The sequence below is a fragment of the Gordionus sp. m RMFG-2023 genome, chromosome 1, assembly GCF_954871325.1.
Source record: "Gordionus sp. m RMFG-2023 chromosome 1, tfGorSpeb1-WG-v2, whole genome shotgun sequence".
Taxonomy (NCBI): domain Eukaryota; kingdom Metazoa; phylum Nematomorpha; class Gordioida; order Chordodea; family Parachordodidae; genus Gordionus; species Gordionus sp. m RMFG-2023.
In genome coordinates this window covers 10,721,747-10,741,513 of record NC_088775.1, presented here as the reverse complement: position 1 = coordinate 10,741,513, position 19,767 = coordinate 10,721,747, and the positions used below count along the sequence as shown (strand labels likewise).

At 28.5% G+C, this 19,767-nt stretch overlaps 1 protein-coding gene across 2 annotated transcripts in view; it reads left to right on the top strand.

Annotated features, from left to right (window-relative positions):
* Positions 1 to 18,607, top strand: part of LOC135922877 (CXXC-type zinc finger protein 1-like) — a 28,291-nt gene extending 9,684 nt beyond the window's left edge. The window contains exons 8-15 of one of the 2 annotated variants that reach the window (XM_065457381.1): positions 3,298 to 3,442; positions 5,992 to 6,054; positions 7,734 to 8,068; positions 8,989 to 9,196; positions 9,882 to 9,992; positions 11,882 to 12,022; positions 12,425 to 12,577; positions 18,020 to 18,607. In XM_065457381.1, coding sequence (XP_065313453.1) covers positions 3,298 to 3,442; positions 5,992 to 6,054; positions 7,734 to 8,068; positions 8,989 to 9,196; positions 9,882 to 9,992; positions 11,882 to 12,022; positions 12,425 to 12,577; positions 18,020 to 18,349 — 1,486 coding nt within the window. In that variant the 3' untranslated portion in view covers positions 18,350 to 18,607. Of the gene's footprint in view, positions 1 to 3,297; positions 3,443 to 5,991; positions 6,055 to 7,730; positions 8,069 to 8,988; positions 9,197 to 9,881; positions 9,993 to 11,881; positions 12,023 to 12,424; positions 12,578 to 18,019 lie in introns of both variants that reach the window. The other variant, XM_065457380.1, reaches the window with a different exon arrangement.
* The last annotated feature ends 1,160 nt before the right edge of the window (positions 18,608 to 19,767 follow it).

Here is a 19,767-nt window from a genome sequence, read left to right as displayed (position 1 = left end):
AATTGTTTTCTTTGTTTTAAGATATTATAATATTCTCTAGGTAGACACGGCAAACATTTTACCATCAGAGAATTGTTTTCTTTGTTTTGAGATATTATTTTAAAATATGCTCTATTAATTGATACAAAAATATCCGTCAGTATGACTTCAACGTGCAATATCGTGAAGCACATAAGGGTATAGATATTATATATTTAAAATTCTAATTTAAATTTTAAGAGAAAACATCCAACCTTGTTAACAAAAATAAAAAAGGGAAAGGAAAATAAAACTACCAAAGAAAATATTGGGCAAGGCTCATTCTCCAATAATATTTTTGCTAAAAGACCTTTGACTTTAACTCAAGGCACTTTAGATGATTTAATTATTGCTTGTATTATAGATGGCATGCAGCCATTTTCAATTGTTGAAAATCCTTCTTTTAAAAAAATGATCAAAACTTTGGCTCCACACAAAAATATAATTTGCCGACAGACAGTTGTTGGTAGAATTTCCCAAAGATGGGAAAATGAAAAGAAAGGAATAATTAAAAGTCTTATAGAACCATCATTAATATGCACAACAGCAGATTGTTGGAGTGCCTATCGCCGGTATAGCTAACATTTAAATTTGTATAATAATTAATTAAGAATAAATTATTTCAGCAATTTTAAGAAATTTTAATTTTTAGTTCATACATAAGAGTAACCGCTCACTATATAAATCCAATAAGTTTGGAAAAAAAAAATATAGCGTTGTCTTGTAAAAGAATGACTGGTAGTCATACATATGATAAAATAGCAAAAAATTTACAAGATATAGCTAAGGATTATTGCATTCAAAATAAAATTTCTAAGACCATTACAGATAATGCCAAAAATTTTATAAAATGTTTTAGGTTTATTTTATAAACATAATATATGATTGATTACTTAATTTATTAAAGAGTTTTCAAGCCAATTGAAAATAATACAAGTGAATCAATTGATGATTTGGAAGATGAAGCAGTTGTGCCAATTTCTATATCAAATCTTTATAATACTGCACAGGATTCTGAATTATCAGAATCATTTAGTTTACCCATCACCAATGTTGTGCCAGTCACACATTGCTTATAGCCACTGTGGATGCCAATAGAGCCATGCAGTGTAAACAATATCAGAGGGTAAAACTAATTTTAATTAAATAAGTAAACAACACTACATAAATGCCAAATATATGGAATAGGCAAAATAAGTCTCCTATTTCATCTGAGATTATTAAGGAATATATTGGTCGCTATTTTATATGTCCTAATATAACTAGATGGAACTCCACCTATAATGCCTGTCAGAAATTATAAAAGCTAAATCTGACAAAGTGGACAAGATATGTGATGGAATAAAACTACCTAGGTTTTTACCTAATGAATGTGATTTTATTCATGAATATTGTTTAGTAAGTTATAAATAATATTTATATATATAGCATTATTTTAAATTAGCTAATGAAGCCAATAGCTAATTCCCTTGATATTTTGCAGGGAGATAAGTATATGTACACAGCTTATTACTGTGCAACTATTTCACAACTTATTATCAAATTAAAGATTTTTAAAGAAATGAACCTGAGATTCTGTTTACCACTCTTAGATGCCTTACTTAAAGGGATTGAGGATAGGTAAATTAATATAATAAATTAAAAATATTTAAAAATTCTAGGTTTATTGTGACCTTATTTGAAGATGATAATATTATAGCAACCATGCTCCACCCTTTTTTTAAACTTGATTGGACATGGTTGCAAATGGAAGAAAATCTTAATAAAAGAAAACAATTGATACAAAGATTAGCTGGTGAATTATCAAAGTCATCAACTGACTGGAAGCAAATAACCTGCAAAAAAAACAAATAATTTAATTTCTGATTTTTTTCAGTACCCTACAGCAGATATAATTTCTAATAATGATTTAAATTTTGATAATCAACAAATTTTAAATAATTTTTTCAAAAATGAATGTAGAGTTTTTAGCATTTTTAAAGAATACCCTGATATAAAATTGTTATTTATTAAATATAACACTACAATTCCTTCAAGCGCCCCTGTGGAAAGACTATTTAGATTGCTAAAAATGTCTTTACAGATAAACGAGGATGCCTAAATGATCAAAATTTTGAAAATATACTGAAATCTAATCATTACTTTAGTTATATTCTGATAAATGTTATATCGCGTCAATAAATTTTTTACCTCATTTCATGAATTTTCACAATATAATATTAATTTAGGTTTATGCAAACCTATAAGAGCATAATAAAAATGTATCTTGATAACTTTCTAGACGCTGTATCTGTATCTAGATAACTTTTGAGACTATGTATCTGTATCTAGATCCATTTAAAAAGTATCTTTTAACAACTCTGAAAATTTGTATGGTTTATTGATAAACTCGGACATAATATTTAAATTAATAAATATTTATATATATATTTTATATAGAGGTTTTAATATTATATGTATATATAATTCTTTATTATAGTATTAATAAATATTAATATATAATATATATTTATTTATTTCATAAGCTCATATGAAATAAATTTTACAAAATATTTTTATTTATAATAAAAAAAGGGGTATATAAAATGTATCTTAAAGGTATCTAAAAACAGATATAATACCTCTAAAAAAATATCTAGATACTGATATAGATATCTTTCTAAAAAATCTATATAGATACAAGTATCTAGATACTTTAACAACTCTGATAATTTGAGCCGATTTTTAAAAACCGCTAACAATATTTTATCCAGAAAAATATTATGCAAGCCTGAAGATTTTGCTCATAGATGGTACAAAGGTTTTCACATTTATTAAGAAAATCTCGAGACATAGTATTTCTCTGGCTAAAATATTGAGTTCGCCATTTTAAAAACTGACTCACATCGAGCCGTTTAGCAACACTACTTGAAATGATATTTTATATATTGTATTTTTTTTTAAAAAAAATGTATTTTTATATTAATATCAAAAATTAAAGTTTTACCACAGATAAAAAAATTAAGCATCTTTCTAAATATCCTTATTTATAAATTACATAACAACGAATTGAAAGTATTTGTGTCTTTTTAAATTTTAGTAAACATACTAACAATTTTAATATTGTTTCTTTAGATACAGATATTCAAAATACTTTTTCAAAAAGGCTGATAAAAAATATTGGCATATAATGCTCAACCCTGAACTGTATAATATTGATACTGAAATGATGCATCCCTCCCAATTTTTCAAATGAGTAATTTAACCATATAAAAGTATTATTGCTCCAAAAAATAAAAGTTTGCCTATCCGATCCCCTTCAGCCGATATCAAAAATTCATCTCGATATTCGAACTCATCGTCTCCATTATCCGATCGAAAGGTTATTGTCAAAAGCCAGTCAAGTCCTGAAGATGATACATCTCAAGATCCAGATTTTGAAAGAGTTGATTTAAAAAAATTTATTTTTAACTTTATTCTAATTAATAAGACAGTGAGTAACAATTATTGCACACTTTAATTAATGATAATAAAAATAAAATATGCCAGAGAAAGGTTCTGAAAGTTATAGTCCGAAGGTTGTTATGTTTTAGATGCCAGCAAGGCATTGAATCAAGATAGTGTTGACCTGACAATGAAAAATTGAGAAATTAAATAATTGTATTCATTAACAGCTAAAATTTAAGGAAATTTAATAGCAGTAAATAAGTCCGTATATTTTTTAGAAGAGGTTTTCTGAAGGCTTAGTTATATATCACTATCATTCGAAGGATCAGAAAATATAATGTACGGAGCTAGCTTTAAATACGTGTATATAAGTACATATTTTTATATCAGTTCTATATATATAAGAATAGCCATCAAATTATTTAACGAATTTGGGATATAAAATTTAGTTGTCACCTTGACCAAGTAATGTTGCTGATATAAATAGTTGAGAATGAATGTTCATTCTTCCAAGTTCTTCCATCCAAACTTCCGAGTATTATATGACTTGAGTTAGATCACCATTAGTTAGTTATTAAGGAGGATTGAATCTTTTTAAAATATTTTTTAAAGAAAACAAGGTTTGTATAATAATCATTACCCTCATTTTAGGCCTTATTCATTCATTCATTAGTCTACTAAGTATTTCCATGAGTCTTAGCATTTAGATTCGAAAAGTGTTTCTTCCCATTATTTGAGCATTGGAAGAGTTTAACCCATCAATGTAGCTTGAGTAAAGCAGTTAAGACCTGCCACGTTTGGGATGACCATGAACATGAGTCGGATTATGGTTATTTGTTCTTTATTATGTGACCAAGAATTCTGAGGATACGCCTTTACTAAGAGACCGTCTATGGGTTCGTTTGCTCACAAAGTATTGATTTGCAATTTGTTATTTCTTTTCCAAGCAGATTGTTTGGTAAGAATGCTCCTGAAATTTTAAAATAATTTGTTAAGTTTAAATGTTGTTAAACGGCGATTTGAGCCCATTTTCAAAAACGGCTAAATCAATATATATCCAAAAAATACTACGCAAGCCTGAAGATTTTGCTCATATATGGCACAAAGGTTTGCACACTATTAGTGAAATTTAGAGGCTTATGAAATATTTATCTGGCTAATATATTGAGTTCGATTTTTTTAAAAATTAGCCCAAATCGAGTCGTTTAACAACACCAGTTAAGATTATAAAAAAATTAGTGCACCAAGATGAAAAGTCGAAAACTAAGTTTTCTATTTGGAATTGTATTCTTGTTTTTTATAGAATAATGATAGTCATTGGAACTATTGTTTATAATATGTTTCTTCCATCTAGCTTATTTCTATGCTCTTTTGTGAGAAGGAAATATCGCCGGTAATAATATTTTCTGTTTCAACTTGATAAATTCTCATTTCTGGTGTCATTTTTTGAAATGTTGTAAAAACTAATTTAATGCACGGACATAATCATTATAAAAGCTCATTGAACTCACTAGCTTCTAAGTATAATAGTTTTTAACAGTAGTAAAAAAACTGTATTTTATGAAATAGTCTTCAAGAAATGTAAAAAATTGGAGTATTATTAACAAAACCAATCATCATTATTCTAAAATTATTTTACGTATTGTAAAAAGGCTTGGAATTAAATTCTCGATTTTATAAAAAAATGACACCAGAAATAAGAATCTATCAAATTGTAACCATAGGATATTATTTCGAATAAATGTCTCCATTTTGTAAAAGGAGCAGAGCATTTCAATACCCAGATGAGTTATTTAAAAACAGCAGTTTGCATGAAACATTTGAATTATATATGTCAAACTGATTACAAAAACTTAGTTTTCGATTTTTCCATTTACTGCACAATTTTTTAAGATCTTGTAGTAGAGTTAATCAAACCTTCCCAGGTGGCGTCCTAGTACTCCAGTTAGACTTGTGGATCAATGAAAAAGTTACCAATAATTTCGGTATATTTCAGGCCTGGCTATACGGGATGGCACTCCTTCCAAGGACACGTTTCTCTTGTCTAATTTATTTATTAACATTTCTAGGGCGATCTTAAAACTTTCAAAAAGGGTGGGTTTTAAAATAGCTTATGTATTTTGATTGACTATTCAAATATTCGCGAAAAAAGAACTAATTTAATTTTTATGAGTACTTTTTGAGATATCACTGATTTTTTCTTTTTTTATAATTTGTATTGATTATTTTTATGTCTAACTAATTTTTTATTGTAGAAGATAAATTTGGATCTCAGGTGGTATTTTTAACGATTTGGCTACTTCTATCATTAACTCCTAAAAACTTTATATTATTGGATCAAATTGAAAAAAAAATAGTTATCATGTTGGATAGATTAATGAGTGTTTATTTAGTAATTTTTTTTATTAAGATAATATTATCTAATTTGGGAAAACAACACATTTTTTCTAGAAGCAAGGATAAGCTAATAATTTCAAAATCTAGCAATTTTCATGAAATATATTATTTATGAAGTGTTTTTGTTGTTGCGCTATTTACTAATCTTAGGAAATTCCCACGAAAAGTCTAAAACAGGAGGTCAAGAAAAAAACGAAATCCAATTTATTTTCGGTAATTAATAATTATCAATTAATATTTAGGCATACCAATTATTTTTTATTGATATTTACGAAATATATAAATTAAAAAAACAATATGTTATTTATTTTAACTCCTTTAAACTACAAATATAGTTTAAAATCTTTTTTTAAATTCACGCCTTAACATTCTTTTAAGAATTTTGTGATTATACTTAATGAAGTAAAATCGCTCAATTTGAACTGATTACGGCTAACTCAATATTTTAACCAGAAAAATATTGCTTAGTCTCGAGATTTAAATAATAGATATCCAGTCAATTGTGCCATCTATGAACAATATATTCAGGATTGCCTAATATTTTTCTAGTATAATACTGATTTGGTCGTTTTTAAAAATCGGCTCAAATCGAGCGATTTTGCATAAATTCTATAATGAGTTTGGTAATAGAGTGATTTTAAAACTTTACATTGAACCAGATCTTACATATTTTTTATTAACTTTAAATTATTTTATGAGAGTCAATTATAGATCATCGGCTTCAAATTTTAGAGATCTGCAATGAGTGTGGTTTAGACTAAGAACTTGCCTTCCAGTGATTTTAAAAGAAATCGCCAACCCCTCCATAATTTTTTTACCGCCCGCCCATTATTTTAAAAAATTTAGCTTGTCCGCCTTTCCATGGTTTAAAAAAAATTAAAGCCATCCAACTTTGATATATTTAATTTATCCCCTCATATTTGTAAAATATAAATTTTAAATAAAAATAAGCCATCACCAACCACTTAAAATATTTCAAACCTGCTCGCCCGTTATTTAATTTTATAGCCATGGGAAAAATGTGGCAAACCCCTGCAAGTTTAAATTTTTGACCTTTAGGTAATCCAATAAATTAAAATGAAATTAAAAGTATTTAATTATGCGAAATTGAGAAAATGATTAACGAATAAAATTAGTTGGTCTAGGGTATATTGGTACATTTTCAAACATGAAGAATGTAAATATTTTTTAGTATCCTTTTTATTTTTTATTCGTAAGAATATTTGAAAAAATAATTAGTATTACAGTGAATTAAGCGTTTGCGATTTGGCATACTTTTTAATTTAAAAAAATATATAACGGATTCCGTGTTTAAATTGAGGTCGCCTTTTTTTTATTAGTATCGTCGTTTCAAAATTAGATAAATTATACCTGATATTAAGCACTTAGCCTTATGATTTATATACATAATAGTTATATATATACAAAAGCTTGGTTCTCTCAGAATAAGCCCATCACACTGGGTTAAAATAAATGACAGGAAATAATTAAGAGAAAAACCATCCAGATTTTTTGGGCAGCCCTCAGTTATCTATGCGCACAAGAGGCAAAGCCTGTTACTAAAACGTCCTGGGAAATGTGAAAAGAGGTTAAAAATACCCTGCCCGATTAAATAAAAATTTTGATTATGGAAAGGTTATGTTGGCTATATTAATCTTAATCTTACTCTTTTTTAGCATTGTAAGAACCTAGAAATAAACAGGATTAATAGAATTAAAAAAATACAAATACAATCATATATTAATAAAACTAGTTCTTATATCCACTCTGAAAATTCAGTAAACCATTTCATATACCCTCCTTGTTTTCCCTGCAGGGGATGAGGGTGGGGGGTTTACTACCAAAAAATGTTATGGCTAATGATATATATATAAATATTTTTTAAAAAGAAGTCACATCACCACGGCAATAATAATTCTCACGAGTCTCATTCCTATAGCGAGAACCCCTTAGTCAATCAAAATAATAGCAATCAAAACATCAACAACAAACAACAAAAGAAGTTTACTAAACGCAAAAACTTCAAAGAAAATAGAACAACTGCTAATATTAATAATCGATCAATGATCGCCGACGATTCTAAAGAAACTCTTGATTTAAAAAACGACCAAATCCTGCCACCTAATAATTATCCTAGCATGCAATGCCACGGCCCCAAGTGCACAAAGTCGAATAGACCCGGTTCTAAGTACTGTTCCGATGATTGTGGTCTGAATTTAGCCACCAAGTGAGGAATTTAAATTTTGACTTTTAAATAAGAATATGGATACATATAATTATTTATTGGTTTTTTTTGGAGTTATGAATTATTTTTTATTTGGAAAATATTTTATATTTACTAACTAATAATAAAAGCAAATTTATGAGCGAAATATTGATTTTTTTTGTACATATATATATTTTATAGGCAGAAGGAACTTAAAACTCAGAGATATACTTATAAAAATTTTAGCAATTTTTAATCTATTGTGGTTTATCAGAAAGACATCGGTTATTCTATAAGACATATTTTTTTAAAATTTAGACAAGATAGTTTAATATCTTTCTATTTCTAGCCTATCTAATCCCATGATGTCCTTTTTCAATATCAAAGTGACTACTGGGGTCTAGACCCAATTAATATTGAAAAATGGCAATATGTGACAAATAAGAAATATAGTTTAATATCATAGATTAAATGGGCAGATAATGATGAACTTCATATCAATCACCTCTAACCATAAATTTCACTATCATTTTCGTGTAAATAAAACTTTCAAGGAATTTAAGTAATAAGACCACAATTTAAGTAAAAATGAAATGTATCAGATTTGCAATGCAAATTTCAAAAAACAAGTAGGTAATTAATTACATAAAAGGAACTAACACACTTGATTTAACGCAGGTATGGCAGAACTCCTCTTGAGCCTTAAACTTTATAAATCAAGTAAATAAGCGAATTTATTGAAAAACGTATTTATATATTTTCATAAAAAATATCTGCTCTACCCATTCTTGGTCAAGTTTTCTTAATTTTGTGCCAAATGCCTTATAAAATATAGGTATTTTGTAAAAATAAATATTTCGTTTTAAATTTATTTCTGAACAATACTAATTGCAACTTCACAACTTTAAAAAAATATATTTATATACTTATAATACTTTAAGACGAATATTCGAATTTTTACCCATGCGTATTCAACAGTGGCAAAATAATCCATCCATAACCGACATTAAAAATAAAGCTCAATGGGAAAAAGTGAGGGCTAAACAAATTCAATCACAAAAGAAATTGGAGCAGCTGAACGAACAAAAGGATAAGCTAGAAGCCATAATATGTTCTAGCAAAGCCTTAACTATAGATTCCGAACAAAATGTATGCTTTTAAATATTAAACTTAAAAATGTGTAAGAGAGGGAGGAAAATGCTTTTTATTAAAAAAAGGCAAGATACAATATAATAAATATTATGGATAGTTTGGTTGTTTTAAAATTTTTAATAAAATAATGAATAAATTTAAAATTAAGATAAGGAGAAAGATGATATACTTAATGGATTCCCAATTTTATAAATGAGAAATTTTTTTATTATAGGAGAACAGAAAGAAAGTGATATATATATAATGAAAAAAACTAGCGCTTTAACAAATTCAATGTAACTACATAGAAAAGAAATACATTTTGAAAGTCAAGATATATTTTTTAATTTTGATGTTTTTTTAAAATAGGTGTATAAAAATTTTTTAGAAGCGAATAAATAAAGCTTTTTGAATTAAAAAATAGAAAGAGTGAATCTTAATATTTGGGTACCATTGATATTGTTATGAGTATCTTGAGAATTAACCATACTCACCTATATTATCAATATCTGCCTATACCCTCTGATATCGGTTATTGGCTAACAAAAGTAGTATTGCGACATCTCTGAAAACCAATATTTTAAACATGCAAATAGTCTCTTTGATTTAAGGATATAAGCCTAATTTTTATAATCGGAATAGGATTAAAATCCTATCCTCAGAAATTTTGTTCTTTAATTTTATACAAATTATATATTATTAGAACCAAGATTCGGAATTGGAAGAGTTAGATGCGAGTATTTTTTGTGTTACCTGCGGTCATCCTATCAACCCTAAGACGGCCCCGAGGCATATGGAAAAATGTTTTTCGAAGGTTAATTTTTTTTGTTAAATCGGTTATTTGCTCGGTATCTATGAGCCTTAAAATCTTAAATAAATACTCTTTTTTTAACCCAGAAGCAAAAATTATTTACCTTTACAAATCAAAAAAAAATAGTCAAATCAAATTTTTATGTTCTTCTTATATTCCAGGGTTTGAAAATTTTAAATTAAAATGAGGTATTTTTTGTAAACGTTTTTATTATAAGTTAATATTTCAGTATGCGAGGATTGTAAAGTACTTAACAGATTTCGTAATAGCTCAACTTAAGAAAATGTTTTATTTGGGTGAAATATATTTAAAATTAAAACTGATAACTGAAGTTAGGATTAAAGGTTAGAGAGATAAAAAATGAATTTTAATAAAATTTAATAATTTTTGAGAAGAATAATCTGACAAATCTGACAAGTTATATGTTTTATTTTGCACCAATGGGCTCCGCGAACTGTAGGGTGGGGGAGAGATCGAACTACATAAGGGGTGAGGGCAAGAGGCTCCGGCTTGGTCGATATTAAATTAATAAAACAAAGTATTCCATGGGCTACATTCTTTAAAAGTCGTGCAATCTTGGGGGTTTGGATTTTGTCTACTTTGTAATTATCCTACTGAGTTTCTATTTTAGTGTACAAATGTTTAAAACACAATTTATTTTTTTATTTGGGTATAATAATTCGTAAAGATAGTATTAATCATAAGTAATAATAATTTTAGTAAATATCCTTAATTATAAATAACGCAACATAATCAAATTTCTAAACCTAAAGTGAGGGAAAATTTTTTTAAGATCAGATGTTATTAACTTGTTACACAACCTCCTATATTAAAAAAAATACTCTATTCCTTATACGACCATTCGATTCACGCCTCGAATTGTGATGATATAAATAGTCCTAACTGGTTTCCAAATCGCACTGTTTGCCCATCCCTGGTTTCACCTTTAGGTTGAATTCGATAATGGAATTTATTGATTGCTAATCCTTTATTATTATTATTAGGGGTTTACAATTGTTTATATATTTACCACTGATAGTTCAGACATCTTTCTAGAGGTAAATGCCATTTTTAGTGTATTATATAAGATAGTTAACATTGCCTCATCATGATTCGCTGTGAATTTTCATAAATGGTTTTTGCCTCCTCTTAGTGGTAGATTATCGGGGTCCCCCTATAAAGACAATTTAACCCCCAGTAATATAAAAAAAAATATTAGCAATTAATAAACACTGCGATCGGATCCACAAAAAAGGTAAAACCATCATGAAACATGGATAGTTTTTTTTAACATTAAGTACACAATGCGATTTTGGAACCAGTTGGCCTATTTCTGACATCACAATTTGTGGTATGGATTTTATCATTTGCACCATGAAATAGACATTAACAGGTTGTGCTACTTTCTAAGAATGTCAGCCTTGGAATGCTCCTTTTCATTTATTTTTTGTGGAATTTAGATTCTTGTTTGACTAAAACGAAACAGGGTCGCCTTGTTCTCTGCCTCAAAATAGCTAGAACATCGACCATACCGATCCTTCTCTCACCCCACCGTTAGTGGAGCCTGCATGATTATAAATTGACTAAAGAAAATTAACAAAATCAGCTGTTGTAATGGCAATTTCTTAAGTTGAAACTGAATCACCAAGGCTATATTGATTAGACAGTGTTTTTAAGGTCTTAAGTAGATCTTTAAAGGTTCAAATCATACAACTAATTATATCACCTGAATAGACAATAAAATAAATAGTTAATGTTGCTAATAATTCTTTTAAGCGTCCTAAAAAAGACAGTTTGCTCGAAAGTAAATGTTTTTAATGACAAATAAAATAAGATTATCGTTTTTTAAAGTATTTTTTTAATCTTCATATTATATTTTTTTTCGAAAATAGATTGAAAGCCAAACCTCGTATGGGTCTATATATCAAACGAACGTTGGTATGGATCTCTTCTGCGATGTTTATAATTCAGAATCACAAACCTATTGCAAAAGATTGAAAGTTTTATGTCCAGAGCACACCAAAGAGCCTAAGGTTCGATAAACCCTTCCTTTTAAGATATAATATGTAATAGGGTCCTTTGTATTTTATACTCGCCTTTTATTTTATAGATAAAATTTTCTCGAAAAAACCATGTAATTAATTAATATTTTTTTTAAATCAAACTATTGATTATTTGTTCTTATAAATAATTTCAAGAGGGTAAAGGGAGTGGGAGGATTCCTACATTTTTTATCGTGAGTAGATTTGAATTGATATTTGTATATAAGTATTTATTCATTTATAACCTTCGTGTTATTATTAAATTCATTTCGGCTTTCGTTTTAAAGTATAATATTAAATTGTTCTCGGAGATAATTCCTAATATATTATGTTTAAATAAGTAAAATAGTTTAAAAGTATTATGCTTAGTTTAAAAATATTATGCTTCATTAGGTAGATGAGTACGAAGTCTGTGGATGTCCTATAATGAAAGACGTTTTCGAGGAAACGGGACAGTTTTGTAGAGCATCCAAGAAAAAATGCATGAAACATTTCAATTGGGAAAAGTTGAGGAGAGCCGAAATCGACATGGAGAAAGTCAGACAGGTATAACTTCCAAATAAAAATTTATTACTTTTTAATATTTTTAAATTTATTTATTTTTGGATGAAAATTTTTTTGTTTTAAAATCTATCAGTTCGGTTAATAATTAGTTCATTAGTTGAATGTTAGTTTGATCTATGATATGTCGATCATAAATTATATAAGATGATATTTGTTATATTATCCCCAAAACTAGGTTAATATGAGTCCGTTAACTGAAAGTCAGTTTGATCTATGATATTTAAATCAGAAATTGTGATTAGAGGTTATTGGCTTTATTTTTTTTATCCGCAAAGCTAGATAATATTAGTCCGTTACCTGAATGTTAGTTTGATCTATAATATGTCAATGAAATAATCCTTTTATTTGTATATTATGTGTAAATAGTATTTTAAAAGATTACAAAATGTAAATTGTATATAATTAGTATAATAATATATATGTTGGGAGAGAGAAGGTCAAAAAAAGGAGCCGTGGATGGCTACAATTAGATCTGCATATATCAATACATACACGCTGTCGAAGATAGAAGCCTTCCTGTGGGTCACCAGTGATGGCGCAATTTTTTTTACCAAGGGATTTGAAGAAGGTTAGAGCATGATTGCCGAAAAACCGGTTGTGTCGGATACAATTGGTATGAGATTGCAATTGGTTAGGGAAATGTATTTGTTAATTTTAGAGTTTTCGCTCGTACGAATGAGTTGTTACTGAACGAAGGAGCGAATCGGTCTATGCAAGTGTAATCCCATGCTAAAGGAGTTCAATTACTCCAATGTATTATATTAAGGTCAGCCCATCTTGCCGGGATACTATTTTCAGCTGAGAGGCCACAGGGTTCGAGGCTGGCTGGGATTTGAGCTGAGCGTTGAGCGCGGAGAATGGTGCTGTTAACTGCACTGTGTCGAGAGTGTCTACGTTTAGAGAATCGACAGAAAGAGGGGATGTCCGAAACAATCAACGGGGTGGGAACATAAAGTGCATGCAGAGTTGGCCAGTATTTTACAACCAAGATGGAGACCAATTGCAATGCGTAATTCTTCGTTTGTTAGGAGGAGCCCTAAGTTTGAGCTGGGCAAAGCTTATAACCATTTGAAACCCGATAAGGAAGGTAAAAGTTGTGGAACTTGCAATTGTTGTGGGAGAGGGATACAGTTAAGGATTCATCAACTAAAATGGGTGATAATAAATGTAAAAGAATTGATGGGGATCTCTTAGACGCAGCACTCGATATTAGATATTCAATGGAGTGGTGTATTAAGGGAAGATCCCAGTCATGTTGCTTTCGTGATGTGGGGTTTCGAGCAGAAAGGGAATTCTCTTTCCAGATTGTTAGGGCTTGGGAGAGGTGGGGGTCGGTGAAGTTATTGTTAAGTGATATAATTAAGCGGAAGCTTGACTTTGAGGCTAAAAAGGCAGCAAGGCTGAGTGGCGCAGGTGATCTTATGCCAAGACCCCCAAATTTCGAAGGCAAGGAAGCCTGCATCCAAGAATTAGGGCTGAATTTTATATTGAGGATGCCATCTAAAGAGTCATTGATTGTTGATTCTATTTGGGTGAGAATTTCCAGGAATAAGAAAAGTGGGGCAGAGTGGAAGGCATGTTGGATTTTGAGAATAAAGAAAAAGTTTTTGAAAAGGAAGAAAGCTTGATGGGAAGGAAGGATTTTATGTAAAAGGTGGAATTTACGGAGAAATTTTGTTTTGAAATATTCGATTGCTTTATTGCCTCCTATTAGGGATCCAAGATGTGTGAACCCGTATAGATTAATGCAGTCCGGACGAAACAGGCCCCTCACATTTGCTCACCATTATCCCTGTCGTTTCTTGATCTTACCAAATTTCTTCTATCATAATTCCATCTCGTATAAACATGGTGGAGTCCGCGGGGGCATCGAGCCTGTAAATGACTCCTTGCTCCGCAGATGAAACACAACCGGATGTTCCGTACGGTACGTAAACCCGATTGGCTGGGCTGGGGTAACTCGGATCCATGACCCATTCCGTTGAACATTTTCATAGTTTGTCTATTTCGCGGGGGTCTGGGATCGGGTCTCGATCCTGGATGTAGATGATTTCTTTCCGTATCAACCCTGCCCCTGAGGATACTAATTCGAACGGTGATATTTTCCCAATAAATACATTCATGGATACCTGCCATTTTTAACTTCATCAAAATAGAAAGGTATAATAAAAAAAATATAATGTACTTTCTTTTCACAATTTCTTAAATACCAAAAAAAATTTTTCTTTACAATTAAAATTTATGAAAAAAAAATTAACAATTTTCTTTATGAGAGAAAGTTAATAAATCATGGGAATGAAAAAAATTGGTACAAGATCGTATCTTGTTGAAGAAAGAATAGAGGGGTGATGACAGTTGGAGAGAAAAACGGATAAACATTTTTTTTGAAGAGTGTTATTGGAAGGGATAAAAGAAGGAGTATCCAAAATTGTTTAATTTTTTAAATTCACTCATAAAGAAAATTGCTAATTTTTTTTTCATAAATTTTAATTGTAAAGAAATTTTTTTTTTGGTATTTAAGAAATTGTGAAAAGAAAAAGTACATTAATGCCCGACCCCTTTTCTTTCGGGCTTGGGTTTTCAAATATTATTTAATGAGCTTGGGCCTAAAATTTTTCCTTTAAATTTGGTATGTTTTAAAGATATTTAACAGGATAAATATAACTAATCATTATGATTTGGAGAATGTTAATTTTATTTTTATTGCTTTTTTTAAAAAATTTAAATTGCAAATTTGTATCTTACTTATATTTTTGACTATAAAATTTTAGGTATATAGCTACTATATTATTTATATTTTGTGAGGGATCATATTTTATTAACAATAACATCTATCTAGTACGTCGGTCATAGACCTGCCCAAAATGAGCGAACGTGAATTATATGAAGGCGGCCTTCATATAATTATGCCATTTTTTTCTAAAGGATACCAACAAACCTTGTACCCAGATGAAACTAAAAAAGTGAGTGTGACTTACCCATACCGTTTTTGTAAATAGTTTGATTTAGTAGAGAGTAAAATAGAAAGAAGCAAAAAGGTAAGATATAAGAAAATAAAAAAAAATAAGAAAAATATTGTTTAATTCCAAATACAACTGTCTTTTATTAAATTAATTTTGTATCTTTAAGGAAAACTTTATCGTTTGATTATTTATCCAATTGAATTTTATGATGCTTAAATTTAAATATTAGGAGGTTTTCTGAATTAACATTACATGATGTAGAACTTTAATATTTTTAATCCAACCAATAGTTGACCTGATACTAATGAAATAGTCAATTTAAGCTTACAACATAGTTCTAATAGTTGTCATCCCCCAGCATCTGAGCTTATATCCAGAACCCAGAGACACAATGGAGGCTAGGCTTACAATTTTTTACGGTGAACCTGGACCAGACATGGTCATATAATAAAAACCCATGAAGGTTCTACTCATCTTCTAGTATAATGTATTGTTGAGCCAATTCCTTAGTGGGAGTATCTTAAAAATATGGAATAAATATTTATTATCCATTTTTTAAAAATTTTTTGTAATTAATTAAAGCCATGTTTTTAATTCAGATTAAAAATTGACCAGTACCTGAATTAAAATTCTGGTGAAGATGAGCTTTTTGGGAAAATAAAGATCATTCCTTTTAATATTATAAATTCCCCCAATTTAAATCTTTATTAAAAATAATATAACCCTTTCATTCACTGCACCAGTTGAACGTTTAAGCACCGCTAAAGCTGTGTTGAGCATTACACGCTTTTGTTTACCTGATCAAAATTTTGAAAATCTTGTTAAAAATAAATAAAATTTATTACATAAAGAGCTTATATATAATATATTATTTTTGTATAATAAAATTTTCTATAATATTAAGTATTTTTTAAATTACGAGTGCAGTAAAGAATTCCTTTTAATAACGAGTAACCCATTTTTTTTATGTAGTACCATATACAGCACTAAAATTATTAGATAATTGGAATTTATTACATTTACAATTATGTGATGATCAATTATCACGTTATAAAATTCTTGAAAAGCCAAAAAGATCTTTAAAAAAATAAATATAACCAGTCATTAAAAATAAGATCATAATCATACTATTTCCTGCATTATCTAAAAATATCGATATTTCGCCTGATAAATACAAAGTTAAACTTATTAGCCAAAAAATATATGCAGGTGATAATGATGGAGCCACACATTTAACTTTTTTAACGGATAGCATTGCCCATATAGACCAACATATTTTTAATTTTTACCCCCTCCCCGCTCCCCTCATTACGAGTTTCTCTGTTCTCGAAAATAATTTAAAATCTTTATAAAAAAAATAGTTGTAAACCCTAAATTATTTTTAGCTCTCCACCCTCCCATTAGTAAAATCCTATTACGCCTAAGCAAATTATAATAAGAAATGGGCAGTTATAAAAGGCCCTTTATCAAAGGGATATGTTATTTATATTTTTTTTATACTTTTTAATATTGATATGTGGGTAAGTTATAAAATAAATATAAAACAAATAATAATGTACCTCTTGAAAATGCATTAACCGATTTTTGTTATTTTATTCCAAATACAAGGTTCACAATATTTATAATAATATCCAAAATTACATGAATTTTAATTTTGTTAAAATCTAAATATTCCATTTACAATAATCTGCTAAAATCGAAAGTAAATTTAAATAAAAAAATATTCAATTTTTCCCTTATTTTTTCATATTTAGAATTAAGGCTAATTTTTATTTTATAACTTTGTCCTTGTACCACAATCAGTGACCTTCATGGGTTTGGCCGATCCATAGGTATAGAGGCCTAATATTATATTTTCTAGCGAGTCTGGGCCAGACTTTTTTTAAAAAAATTAATGGGCCTAAAATTTTTCATCTTAAAAAAGTTGCTAACTTTAAAAAATACTGCAATTTTCTTCTTCTTATAATAATAATATAGGTTATTGCAAACAAAATGATTGCCTAAATACACTGAAATATTGTTTATTTTCATTAAATACAATAAATATTTGGAGGGCTTGAGCAAAATTTTTTAATGGGCTTAGGATAATTTCTAATATTAGATATGGGCCTATAATATTTTTTACTGCGGGTTTGAGCCCGGCTGGATCAAAAAATCTAGACCCATGAAGATCTCTGATCCCAATATGAAAAATGTGATTTTCGGTTTTTTTCCTTATAAAAGAAATTAAAATAGTAGACTATCACTTATTTAGTGCATGTGGACTTAAACCATTTAAAGATATCTTTAATTACGTAAAAATATCGATACATCGCTTATTGCGATAAATTCGTAATATAAGATGATAATGGTCTCTCTCCGTTTATTTTCGATCGAACCAGGACTCAGCTAAAGATTCCGATACTACAATTATTAATAAAATAATAATAAAAATATTTATATTTTAAAAACAAAAACAAAGCTTCTAATACTAGACGATTTGTTCGAGGAAGAAAGACAAATTCGCATTCAACTTTCGAGTAGAGCCGGTGTCTTGGGCCTCATACTGCATCAAACAATTTCGCACAACCCAGGTCTCCCCTTTCCTTCACAGCAACAACAGAAGAAGCTGCAGCCGCAATCCTCTGATTCCATGATGTTGGAATCGGAAACATCTAACAGCTGTTATAATGAAAATAGCAAAATTAGTCCTAATAAGGTTAGTCCCAACCCCAAGAAGGCATACTCGTTTAACGACGAATTCAAAAAATCGCTTATGCAAAGGGATAAACAAACAAGTGTAACCGGATAAAACAAAATTGCTCATAAATATTTACATTTATTTAAAATCAATTCCATAAATTATATAGTTTATTTTTGATATATTATATCTCAAGAAAAAATATTGAGTTAGATTAATAACTATTTTATCCACTATTATATGATTTGCAAAGATTTTAAGACAAAATGATCTTTCATTTTTTTAAAAATTATTTATCTGATAACACAATTGTTATTTTTTTCTCTCGATACTAATAGATTATTTAAAATACAGTTTATGATAAATTTATATCACAGATAATTTCATCAGTTTTATTGTTTCATATATATCAATAAATCGTATGGTTATGATATATTAAAATCATTTGAATCTAATCATTATTTTTTGATATTATATTTTTTACAGAATTATTTGAAATAATAAAAAATATATATACTTGAAACGAATTAAATTAATTAATGCATTTACAGTTCATTTTAACACTAACTTATTTTCTTTATTTTTTAAAAAATGATTATAGTATAATATGAACATATTTTTAAATTTCATGATTTGTCCGATTTTCTTCGTTTTATACGTTTCTTTTATAATATCGACTTGCAGAAAAGGTCGACAGGGGTGTAAAAGAGCTTATCTTGTGCTGGGATTTTCTCATGCTTCCAATTGCTTGATTTGTTTTAAGTTGGATCACTAAGTACTTAAGATTTGACGTGAAAAAAATATATAAATAATATCGCTTTATTTATTTTAAAAAAAATTATGATAGAAAGAGAAAGTTACGGTACTGACCTCAGTCTCCAAGTTTAAAAGACCGGATCGAACCTAATAAAAAATATATAATCGGAAAATAAATCAGCTCAATCGATCATTTCTAAATTTGCACAGGTTGATAATTCATAAAATTTGGTTTTATGAGTGTGCAAGATCAAAGAAGGTTTCTTATAATAATTCTCTAGAACTTACAAAAGATTTTTCTAATAGTAAAATTTTTATATAAAAAAACGATGTATTAACCATTTGCATGAACCGATCTTTTTAAAACGATCGAATCCCGATCACGATCTTTTCAAAAAAAGAGGATCGAAATCCAAGATCGATCTTTTCAAAAAAAGAGGATCGAAATCCAAGATCGATCTTTTTTTCTATTTAAATTACTAAAGGAAATTTCTGACCGATGCAAAATTAACTAATATAAAAATAAATTAAATATGGTAGAAATTTATTGTAATTGAATAATAAATATAACAATTATAATATATTTATTTATATTTAAAATTAGCTTTTAATAATAAAATTTTTTCTAAATTATCATCATTTAAACATCCGCGTCTTTCATTTAGAACATGTTTAGCTTTACTAAACAAGCGCTCCAATGGCAAAGGTGTATTATATTCAATAAATATTTTTTTAAAATTAATATAAGTATTAAAAATATTCATGGAATCATC